Below are 11,389 nucleotides of genomic sequence, written 5' to 3'. Positions count from 1 at the left end.
AGAAAAAGACCTTCGCTTTCCTCCAGTGAGCTTACGTTACTGAGCTGAGGACCCTGATACGGTCTGTAGGGCAGGACTTCACAGGTGCCAGCAAGGTACGGACTTTGCTGTGGCAGTCAGCAAAGGAAAATTCTTGTTCCAGAGAACATGTTACTTCCCTGATCTCTGGGCAAAACAGCTCTTTCAGTGTGCTCACATGGTCCTTCTAGCATTGCCCAGCCACTGTATTTCTCTTTTCAAAACCTCTTATAAAGCAGTGTTTTTATCCCCCTTTTCTTATAGGCAGAGAGCTGTGATTCCAGACAACTTAATTTATCAAGATTACACACAAAGTTTGTGGTGAAAGAGCAACCTGAATTTAGTTGCCAATCGACATGCTTTCCTTCCATTTCTTTCTGTATCTTTGTTTTCAAGGCAAAGACTGTGAAAAAAATCACAACAAGATCAACATGGTAGAATTTGAAATTGTACAAGATGCAAGATGCTGGGAAATACTGCTCACTAGGCACAAACGCTAATGAAGTTGGAATAATTTTTCCCCCCATTCTCAGCTGATTCTCCAATACGGATCTCACGTGAAACACAGCATGTTTAGGAATGAAATAAAGACCCTAATATAGATGTGTGTTGAATAGAATCTGCATCCCATCGTATACAGGGATGCTCTGTCACGTCTGGCTTTGTGGGGCTGGAAAATGGGATACACTCCCTGTGAAATCCTGCTGGCCTCATCCATGAAATCACAAAAATGACACTCCCTCCCCACCCTCATGTTCACAAATGTCTGCTCCTGGTATCTCAGCATCACATCTGCTTCGTGGTCACCCTGCCTGACGCAGGCTGCAAGTCCGTGGGACACTCGAGGTTGCAGCGCTGTGCTAACACCGCTCTGGGCTCATCCTGGCGCAGGACGATGGTCCCCTGTGGCTCAGCACGTGCAGCTCTGCCTCTTCTTTCAGGAGCAACGCTTCGTGCTGCGGCTGGCTGGAGAGAGAGCAGCTCGCCTGCGCGCAGTCTGCTTCCATGGACCAGCACTCGGAGACTCCCCGTTTCTCCTGGGAATGCGGCAGCCTCACGCGCACGCCAGCCAGCCAGCCATGCTGCGCGGGGACGCGAATGCATGGCATGTACGGAGTGTTTAGTCAGCACATTTTCCCATGCACCCCCGCAGGGCAGTCCTGTATGCCGGGACTGGAACGCTGCCCACTTATGCTGCCAGTTAATGAGGCTGGCACTCCCAACGCCGAGTGTCTTGTGATGCACAGCCCACAATTTTCCTCGTGTGCTTTCTTACACACACCTGGTTTCCTGTCTACTAGCAAATGGATGTTCTCAGGTACGTGTACAGAGAATATCCACAAGAATAATATCAGTGTTAATAATATTTTCCAGTTCCATGGTCATCTGGTTTTGAGGCGTCAGTCTGTCAGAGTTCCACAAACTAAAACTGACAGTGCTAAACTTCCAGTGCTCCCAAGAAGAGAGGGGTTACATAAAGACTTTTTCACAAGGTCAGAAATACGGAGGTAATACACAAAACAAGTGACTTTCCCCAAATCACTGGCCTCATCAGATGGCAAACTAATTAAACCCTAATCCAGCACAGCCCTTAGCGCATATGACATTTACAGCACGTGAATAATGACAAAGAAATTAAATACTTAACCTGACCCACATTCTTAAGAAAATTACTAAACAGCATATGCCACACTACTTGATGCAAATGCACACAAGCAAATGTGGATACCAGGATCCATCTAACCATGAGAAAAACAGCTCAGTGCCAGCCGATTTGCCCTGCTCCGCTGCCTCACGTCCTAGAGTCATATTGTTTCCCCCTTTTTTGTCGTGTAAAACTCTCTCATGTACTGCCACATGTGGCTCAGATGTCATTTTAGTTTTTAAAACCTGGTGTCAATCTGGCCCAAACTAAGGAGGCTATCTTCTTCTGTCAGCAGGACGCAGCCAAATTGTCTTTCTGATCCCTCATGTCAGATGAACAGTCCTAATTCTCCTAATAACTGCGAGACGCACGCACGGTTCCTGCACTGACATGTTGGTTCTGTGCGAGTCCACCAGACGGTCGGGATATGCGACCGAACGCACCCATAATGCAGCTCTCCGCACCATTTTTCCAGAGTTTCCATCGTGACAGCTGGACCCACAGCGGTTCCACAAGGCCCTAACAGCTCCCTGCCGCGCACGAGACGAACGAACCCCACGACCGTGGCACTCCATGTCTGCACTCGCTGGCAGGTGTTAGTAACGACGCCCGCTCCATGAGCCTGGCCGCGCTCGTTCCTTGCTAAGCCAAGGTTCATGCCCAGCCGAACGCGTCCCTGGCCAATTCACGGAGCGCTTGGGAAAGGCCGTTTCGGGAGAACTCCCGACGTGTTGGCGGCCAGCACTCGGTGCGTGCCCGTGTGACGGCGCAGCCGTGCCCGCCGCCGGCGGGCCCCGCACCTGCTCGGGCCACACGGCAGCGCCGCGGGCTCCGTGTGCCACCGCCGCGCAGGCCGCAACGCGCGAGGCGCTGAAAACGCGCCGCGCCATTTTGATCCCGGTTGAACCTCCGGCCCCGCAGGCCCTGCGGGCACAGGGGCGGCCGGGCTCGCCTCACGCCGCCGCGCAGCGCTGCCCCCAGCGCCAGGGCACCCCGCGGCCACCGCGCGGGGCCCTCACACCTCCCGGGGGTGGCCGGGCCCGTTCTTCTCCCGTGTGTCGGGGGCTCCTGCGGGGCGGGCGGCGCGTCCCGACATACCTGCGCAGGGACCGGGAGGGGCCGGGAGGGCGGCGAGAGGTGGCGGCGGCGGGACGCTGGGGCGCGCGGAGGGGCCGCCGGGGGGCGCTGCGGCGGGCGGGGCCGGGCCGAGGCGAGGGGCGGAGCCGCCGCCGCCCGCGCGGGCCCGCCGCGCCCGCGGAGCCGCGCGCCGTGCGCGTTAGTGCGCGGTGATCGCCCGGCGGGGAGAGGCGGGGCGGAGCGAACCGCCGCCCGCCCCGCTGCTCCCCCCCGCGCCGCCGCCTCTCCTCGCCGGCCTCCCTGATGCCGAGGAATGGATAGAGCGGCTGCCCTGCGAGCCGCCGGCATGCTGGAGAGGAAGGAGCGGAGCGGCGGCGAGGCGGCGGCCGGCGGCGGCGGCGCGGGGCCCCGGGCGGGCGCGGCGGCGCGGGGCTTGCCGGCCGTGCGGAGCACGCTGCAGCAGTGCGGGCTGCTGCAGGACCTCATCGACATCTCGCTCTCCAACCTGCGCGGGCTCCGCACCAAGTGCGCCGCGTCCAACGACCTCACCCAGCAGGAGATTCGCACTCTGGAGGTACGGGGCTCGGCAGCCGCGGCGGGGCCGAACGGCAGCCCCGCTCCCCGTTCCTCACCGCTGGGGGCCGAGGCCTTGCCCCGCACGGCGGCCGCCGGGGCCTGTCCCCTCCCCCGGCCCCCTGTCCCCTCGGTACCGGGGACCGCGCGCCCTCACCGGTGCCTGTGCCGGGAGAGATCCGCTCCGTCCCCTCCTGCGGGTAGAGGGGGATGTGGGGGTGTACGTGGAGCGGAAGGACCCCCCCGCCTCGCCGCAGCTGTCAGCAGGGGGTCGGGCCCCTCCCCAGGCGGGCCGTGGGGCCGGGCTGGCTGTGACCGTCCCCCCGCCCGGCCCCGCGCCCTTGGAAAGGCGCCCGGCGCAGCCCGGTGCCGCGGGAGAGGGGAGGGCGCGCCCGGAGCGCGGGCGGGGCAGGACAGGTGCGGTGTGACCGCCGGGGTGCCGCGTCCCGGGGGCGGCCGTGCCCCGCCGCCCCCCGCCCCGGGGCCCGTGGCTGGGCTGCCGGTGTCACGGTGAAGGCGGGCGCGATGCGAGGTGGGGACCAGAGGGTCCCCGGCCGGAGGTGGCCATGGCATCGCTCGCCCGGGGCGCGGGGTGGGCTCACGCTTTCGCGCAGGTCTCCGGTGCTCGCCCCCTGCTCCAGGCCGGTCGCTCCATCCCTGGCTCGGTTTCAGCGGTCTAATCCGATCCTGCTTTGCAGTCCGTCGGTGTGGCTGACACGCAGCATCACGCTCCGGGCCGGAGAGGTGTTTTGCTGTTTACAAAGATCGTATGAAACTCCTTAAGCACGAAGCGCTGTTGCGATGCTTTCCGAGGGCTGCGTCTGTGCGTGGATCTACAGAAGTATTTAGAAAAGGAACATAGATTTATTTTTGCATAGTCTATTTGGCCTTTAAATACTTAAATAACATTTCCTTTTACTTTACATGCAGGTAGTCTTGCTCTAAGCAGAGTAAACAATCCCCCCCCCCCCCATCCCGTTCTTTGATAGAAGTTTCACAGAAAGGCTAATGGTCCTTTTCTCCATTCTGATGCCGGAGGCTGTGGAGCGGGAGCATTGGGCCTTTAGGAAGAAAGATCACTACAACCGTGTAACTGTAACAAACATAAACGCTGCAAAATCTATCCCATGAGAACCGAAAGTCGGGAAAAAAATTGTGAAACAATAGGTGGTAGGTAGCTTTTGGCACAACCTCTTGGAAATCTATCGTTCTTCCTTTTTAATTCCTCTGCCTTTTTTGTGGAGTTTTTTGTTTGTTTGTTTTATTTTGTGAGGTGTTTTTCTTTTTTCAGATCTGTAGCATTCTTTCCTCCTGCCACCTCCAAACAGCGTTCAAAAGGCTATTCTTTATAAAACAATATTTGCGTCGGCTTTTGGCAACCCTACTGACGGCCTTTTTAATGCTCAAACAATGTCAATCAGCATCATGTCGGAAAATGATCATCAGTGTTTTGCTGGTGGACCTGTTGTAAAAGGAAACCTTTATTTGCAAAAGATAAAGGCCTGCTGTCATCCTCAGGTTCTTCTTAAAGCAACAAAAGCTGTTTCTAGTGATAATTGTCGAGTGTGTGCATGTGTTCCTCTTAAACATTTATCTGCTTAAACAAATGAGTGCCACATCCACTGATGATCATAAAATTTATGATCAGAACAAATCTTAGCTGAAGAAATTCTCTTTGATGCACGGTCCAGTATATGATTTCTCTGGGAATTCAACCAAGTACTGGGTCTCTGCCAACATATGAAGCTATGGGCATGGATATAGCCTCCGTGCCCTTTGCTCTGTTCAGTTGCCTGTACCAAAATACATGTTGTCAAGTGCAGCCCGAGTCTCGTGCTTAACTCTGCTCCAGTCCGCAGTGGGTTTGTCTACGGACGCAGGGCAGAGAACCAGGCTGTAGGAGGTGAGGGTCCGTGTTTACTTCCTGGAGTTGTAATTTCCCGTGGTGCACCAGAGGGTGGTGGGCTGCAGCGTTGTCTCAAGTACCAGGTGGGCTGCCCGTGGCGTTGCTTGGGGTAATTACTGTGCCTTGGTTAATGTGTCAGAAACGCGTGTGTGGTCATCGGCGTTTGCCTATCAGATGGCATCAGTAGAGCCAGGTGCTCCGACACTGCAGAGAGCCGCTGTCACTCGTGGTGTGGCTGTGGTGTGCGGCTCTGCAGGCTGTAGGCAACTCCTCCAGAGTCAGTGGTTTAACCAGAAGCTCAGAGATCTCCAGTGCCTGCTGTGGTTCTCCGGGTGCCCTTGATGAGTCGCTGAGTGGCTCTATGGACCATGATTAGTGGCTGCTGGCCCTGCGAGCCTCATCTGTACTTTGGATTTGCATCTACACAGCTTCTGTTCTTGTGCAGAAACTTTTTCATGGAAAAGAATTATGGAGAATTAGCTGCATCAGTATAACTGGTAAATAAACTGTAGTGAAGCCACAAAGAAATGATAAAACATGAGATAGATAAAAGCAGCAAACTGGAAGCAAGAAGTACTAGTTTGGGAAGGGACTGGACTCTGGAAGTTAGAGAAGTAGCTCCTGAGGCCGAGTGTGAGGCTGCACGTGTGTGATTTGAAGACAGTCTGATAAACTAAGTCAGAAATCATTTTGTTGATTTCAGTTTTTGTTTTTATTCAAAGGCATGAAAAGATAGGGAAGCTTGCGTAATATGATTTGTATATAGCTTGTGCATCTCTGAACGTTGTGTAATGTCTAGTTTTGGTGTCAAAACTGTGAAATTATCAGGTGAAGGGGTATCTCCTTGGACACTATCTTCTACATCAGTGAACCGCAGGCATTCAGACCACCCAGGCATGGGGGTGAATGCTGTTGGGTGGACGTGGCAGTCTAAACTCCATGGCAGCGCAGGTCATGCTCATTGCCGTTTCTAATCCCAAGGGCAGCGCAGCCCTGAAGTAAAGTTCTGGAAGTAGTTTTAATGTGAATGGAATCAGTAGCCTAAAACACCAGTGCAAATTCATCTAAATGCTTGTGTTCTTTTATATTTTACACTAGACATATTAGCTTGGTCCTTTTGGCACCACTTACCTCCGTGGTGTCCACAGCTTCGATGGCTGCTAGGTGTACCGCGTGATTCATCGTGTGTGCGTTTCGAACTCAAGAACAGCAACGTAGCTAAAGGTATTTGACTGCATGTCTGCGTCCCTCCCACTTCACTGAAATGCCTTAAGTCCTTCCTCTTGTGTATAAGGTCTTCTCAAAATAAAGCTTATGGTAGATAAGGATTTCAAACTGGGACCTTGACAGGTGAAGGTGAGCATTCATGATAGCTCACGTGAGTGCAGGGAGAACCTTCTGTAATATGGTAAGAAAGGGCTGTGGGAATTGCTTGCAAATAATGTGTCGAGTGTAGATGCGTTACGTGAGCTGACCCTGTTTCACGTGTAGGAAGGCCGTTTCTTAGAAGGGCAGGGAGTTTCCCTGTAGTGGAAAGTAGATTGTGTTAGTTTGGTTATTAGCAGAGGAGGTTCTCTGATGGCACAAGGTCTTGTATTTTTTTGAAAAGTTTTGTGTGTTCCGCCGAATAAGTGCTCGAGTGTTTTTCTTTGTACCCAACGCTTTGGTGTACGGCTTGCTTTCAGTTCTGTCCTAGCAGGTTTACTCACTTCTCAAGTTGACTAAATAACTGAAATGGAAAATAATGGTAATTTTAACCCATACGTAAGAAAGCAAAGAAGTCCTGCCATGTGGTGGGCATCCAGTGTTTCTCCAGGCACCCTTGGAAGGAAACAACTCTGTCAGTCTTTGTAACTCTGTCCCTACGCTAATTCCTTGCATGACTCCTAAATTGGTTATGTGAAGTTAGAAGCATATTATTTTAGCCATATTTCTTTGTAAAAGCAGTATCTTTCTGGATTCATTTCTCTGTCTAGGAAGCAGACAATGGAACTAGACTTGACATCTGTAGTGAAGCACACGAAACTTCTAACACTGCAGCTCAAGCCAGTCTGTTGGAGGTGAGAAGGAGAATACAGTCCTATATGCTGGCCGCAGGGAAGGTTCCTATGGTTTCTCAATCTCTTCTGCTGGAGACAGCATAGCTGGTTTGGTAAACTGTGGGAATTACCAGACAGGGACACCTTTCCCCCTTGCCGCCACTTTTTTTTTTAATTGCAGCAAAGATGGGGCAGGACCAGGCTGAACTGAGACTTAGACTGTATTTAGATTCCAGATGTGTCTTCTTTCTCCCGTGGTTCTTAGAGCTAACTGCAGTGTTTCTGGCATGGAAGCTGCCTCCAGACTGGTTATGGTGGGAGTGTTGGGGTGGGGCAGTATCTGGCATTGCTGAGATCTCCCTGCTGTTTAAGAAAAACTGTCCTTCTTGCTCTTTGGCTGGACTGTGTCTGCGATAGAGACACTCTTGGCCCTGCGTGCAAAGATCACTTTGATGTCTTCCTCATGAGTGTCTTCTGTTCAGTACTTCCAGAAAATGTAACACCAGATCAGAAAGCTTGACTCCAGCTGTGCTGTGTCACAAAGAAGTCTACTACACCACAATCAGTCCTTCGTACTGGCTGAATGATACCCGTGGATTAAATATGTTTGAACTTGCTTTGGCGTTATCTCGATTCACTTGGCAGTTTGGCTAGAAAAGGCTTATCTCTTAGCAAGCAATCTCCAAGCAGAAACAAATGCTGTGAAAATGGGGGATGCATGGGAGGAGAGGAAGAGGAATTGTAATCGTCCAGACTTGCAGACTGGAAGCTGGGCATGTGGTACGCGTAAGGAAAGGAAGACTGTGTGTTTGTAAATTGGAAGTAGTTGGAGTAGTGAATTTTTCAGGCCAAACTGGAACCTGTAGCCACATGTTTATGAGCCTTGTTCAGCTGCAAAGACTTCCTTTTCCAGCAGGTCTTATGTAAGAGGAGAGGAAAGTCTCTTACTTCATCTTACTTTTTGCATGTATGCAACACATTTGTTTTTCTTAAAGGTGTCGTCGTTTTTCCTTAAATTTGTGTGCTTTTTTGTATGACAGGATTCAACAGAGATTCCTTCTGACTTGCAAGGAGAGAGAACCATATCTTATTATCAAGTCTGTAGACATCTTTTCTTTGTGACAATGTGTCTCTCTGTACAATCAGAATTTGCACATCATAATGGAATTAGCTCATCTCCTACCATTGATTTTGTATAAATGTTGACATAAAAAGTCAGCAGCAGTGTTTTAACTTACCTGGAATTTCCAGGCCAAGCTCTCATGAGTAGGTTGTCATGAAGATACGAGGAAGGATTCTCTTCACTTTTCTGTCAAGGTCTGTATGTACGTCTTGCCCTGGGTTGGATTCTATGATGGCACGCACTGGGAAGGAAGAAAGGAAGTATCAGAGTAAGGCTTTGTGCCGCGTTTCTCTCTCTAAGACTACTTGTGTGGTCACTGGATTATGTTAAACCAGAGTTATTCCTGCTCATCTTCATGCAGTCAGCTTGGAGACCCTTTTCAGCAACTGAATTCCAGTAAAGAAGTGCAGCAGAGCCTGGAGTTGAGAGCTTTGTACGTACGTGCCTGCACACACTAACAGGAACCCACAGCCTGTCATGCCAGACAAGCCTCAGTCTCCGCGTGCGATTTCTGATGTTTGTTGCATGTTCAGAATTGATCTAATCAGTGAAGTAGCCCGACTCGAACCTCAGCTGCACCTAGCTAAACTCAGGGATGGGGCCGAGCTCGCACACGTCCCGCCTGAGCAGAGCTTGCTCTGCTGCTCGAGTTCAGCACTAGCTCGTAACTGCGTTTTACACCAGGAAAACCCCGATTCCTGTTACAGCTGCGTGCTAGTGACACATTTACAGCTATGAGTCAGCATGGTGGTACACAAATGTATCACCTGGTTTTGTTCATAAATAGGAACATGTAACAAAAGAAGTCATGTGACATACCAAATTATTTAGGGAATAGTTATGCTTAAAATGATATTTCCAGCACAGACTGTGTAATTTTTCGGATGCTTGAGGGATAAACCCTCACCTTTCCTTTAAGGCTAAGATTTCGTATCCTTATATTCAGCCCATAGGGTTGTGGGTTTTTTGTTTTGTTTTGTTTTTTACTAAAAGGAGAATTATAATGAGAGCAAGCCTGGCTATCTCTCTCTGTCTTGGGGGCTGGAGAATGTATTGGCTAGATTACTGCTGTGGTGAAAGGCACAGAATGATGTATAGGTGACACCACCCAGAGATACTGACTCAGACATCTCTTAGAGATTTCCCTTCCTGTGCATTTCTCACTCCTGTGGAGTAATCCCGCACAGTCGATGCCACCAGCAGCAGAGTGTTGCCACAGCTAGCAAATCGGGGGAGCAGAGGCTCCTTGACTCTGGAAACAGACCTGTTCCGAAAGAAATGGGTCGTTCTTCCAAGATGTAAGTTGTGAGCAGTTGTACATACAAGTGTTGTGGGCACTCTGGCTCCTTGGTGGCAGTCTGCTCCGTGTCAAACACTAGCCCAACAGGATTAAGAAACAGTTTGGCAACGCGGCTTGGCTTTGACTGCAGCTAGTCCTTATTGGCATAGCTCAGGTGAGGGCAGGTGCTGGGATGTAGTCCATGCCCCCAGAATCTAGGACAGGATCAGTCCCCACTTAAACTAGAGAAACTGTGTTGCTGACAAGGTGGGGGACAACTGAAAACCACTAAGTATACAGGTGATCAGATACATCTTTTGCCTTTAGGCAAAGCTGCACAGAGCTCCTGTGCCACCTGCAGATCCCAGAGGCATGTGCCAGCCCCCCTGTGCTCCCACCCTGCACGCTCCGAGGAACGTGATGTAACCATTGGTGCAGCTGTAGCGTTGGCTTGTACCCGTGCTGGTCCTATGGCTGAGCTCACGGTCTCCGTAAGAAGCCTGCTTTTTTGCACGAGCTGGAGCATTCCTGAGGTGGAAACCCAAATGTTTGCTTAGGCTCTGATCTCTCTGATCAGAGTCTATTATCTCAGTCTGATAATAGATGTCTTCTGTTCATCTCAAAGTGCAGCACACGTATCTGGAGTCGCAGCTGTTGGGGCTGGAGCCGATGGAAGGTGCAAATCTCATTGGACTTGAGCACCTGGGCATTGACTGTTCAACCAGCAAAGTGACCTGGACAGTGATGCTTTAAATTGCTGTTGAGATTTATGTGGGTATGCAGGTGCACAGAAGGTGAGGAGCTGGCTAGTGGCTTTGCTTCCACAAAGTGAGTGGTTTTTGTTTTCTTTTTTAAAAAACAGGGCAGAGGGAAGAGAAACTAGATGGAAATAGCTTGTAGCTGGCAAGTAAAAGCAGCCAGCTTTCCAACAGAGCTCTCTTCACCGAAGTATGGGCTGTGAATTTTGTAGCTTGACTAGCAACACTTCTGGTCAGCCAGAAGTGATTCGGGGAAGGAGGTGTAACAGATGTTGCATGCAGAATGTGTGCTCAAATGGCTGTGGCTCAAATACACTTTCCATTCTTTAATGAATGAGAGGGGAAAAAAAGAGACAGCTCCCTGTTGTTGGTTGTTTTTTTTTAGCAGTGATTTTCCTAAAAGGAGAAAACATGGAGTTTCATGTATTTCTTCTGGTTTTGCTTGGGGAGGTGGTTGGAGGGACACTGTTGATGGCATCCTCTGTCTGAGAATAAGATTGGTGACTCCTTGTCACTGCCCTGATTTTTTTTTTCTGTGAACGTGTCATCTTCAGAACCCTCCCCTTAGACAGAGGTAAGGGATGCCCTGGCCCATCACAGTGCAAAACAAGCCACTGACCAGGATGTCCTAGTTTTACATTTCAGAAGGGAGAATCCATCTTGATGCTCTACATTTTAAAGGACTATTTCAAAGTCTGCTGAGACTCACCACTGAGTCTACGCCGTGTTTGCCTGTGTCTACAGGGAAACACTGCCTTGCCCTGAGTTAGGGCAGTGACTGTCCAGAGGGTAGCTGAACAGTAGTTATTCTTTTAATGTCAGTGTAAATGGAATTACAAATATCCTCTGCAGAACCTCCCTGGGTATTTCCTGGTATAACTGGGAGAACAGTTGCAATGAAGCTGCTTCATGCCCATTAGCTGTTCCCTGTCTGCTTTCAGGGTTCTGCAGACAGAATTGGACCTGCTCCC

The 11,389-nt window shown here is 50.9% G+C and overlaps 1 protein-coding gene across 1 annotated transcript in view; it reads left to right on the top strand.

Moving 5' to 3' along the window:
• Positions 1–3,053: 3,053 nt before the first annotated feature.
• KSR1 (kinase suppressor of ras 1) overlaps positions 3,054–11,389 on the top strand; it is a 69,658-nt gene continuing 61,322 nt past the window's right edge. Inside the window, exon 1 of the mRNA XM_086624423.1 lies at positions 3,054–3,314. Coding sequence (XP_086480549.1) covers positions 3,054–3,314 — 261 coding nt within the window. The remainder of the gene's footprint in view (positions 3,315–11,389) is intronic.

Source organism: Tauraco erythrolophus, chromosome 21, assembly GCF_009769465.1.
Source record: "Tauraco erythrolophus isolate bTauEry1 chromosome 21, bTauEry1.pri, whole genome shotgun sequence".
In the NCBI taxonomy this organism is placed as follows: Eukaryota; Metazoa; Chordata; class Aves; order Musophagiformes; family Musophagidae; genus Tauraco; species Tauraco erythrolophus.
This window is presented reverse-complemented; position numbering and strand designations above follow the sequence as displayed.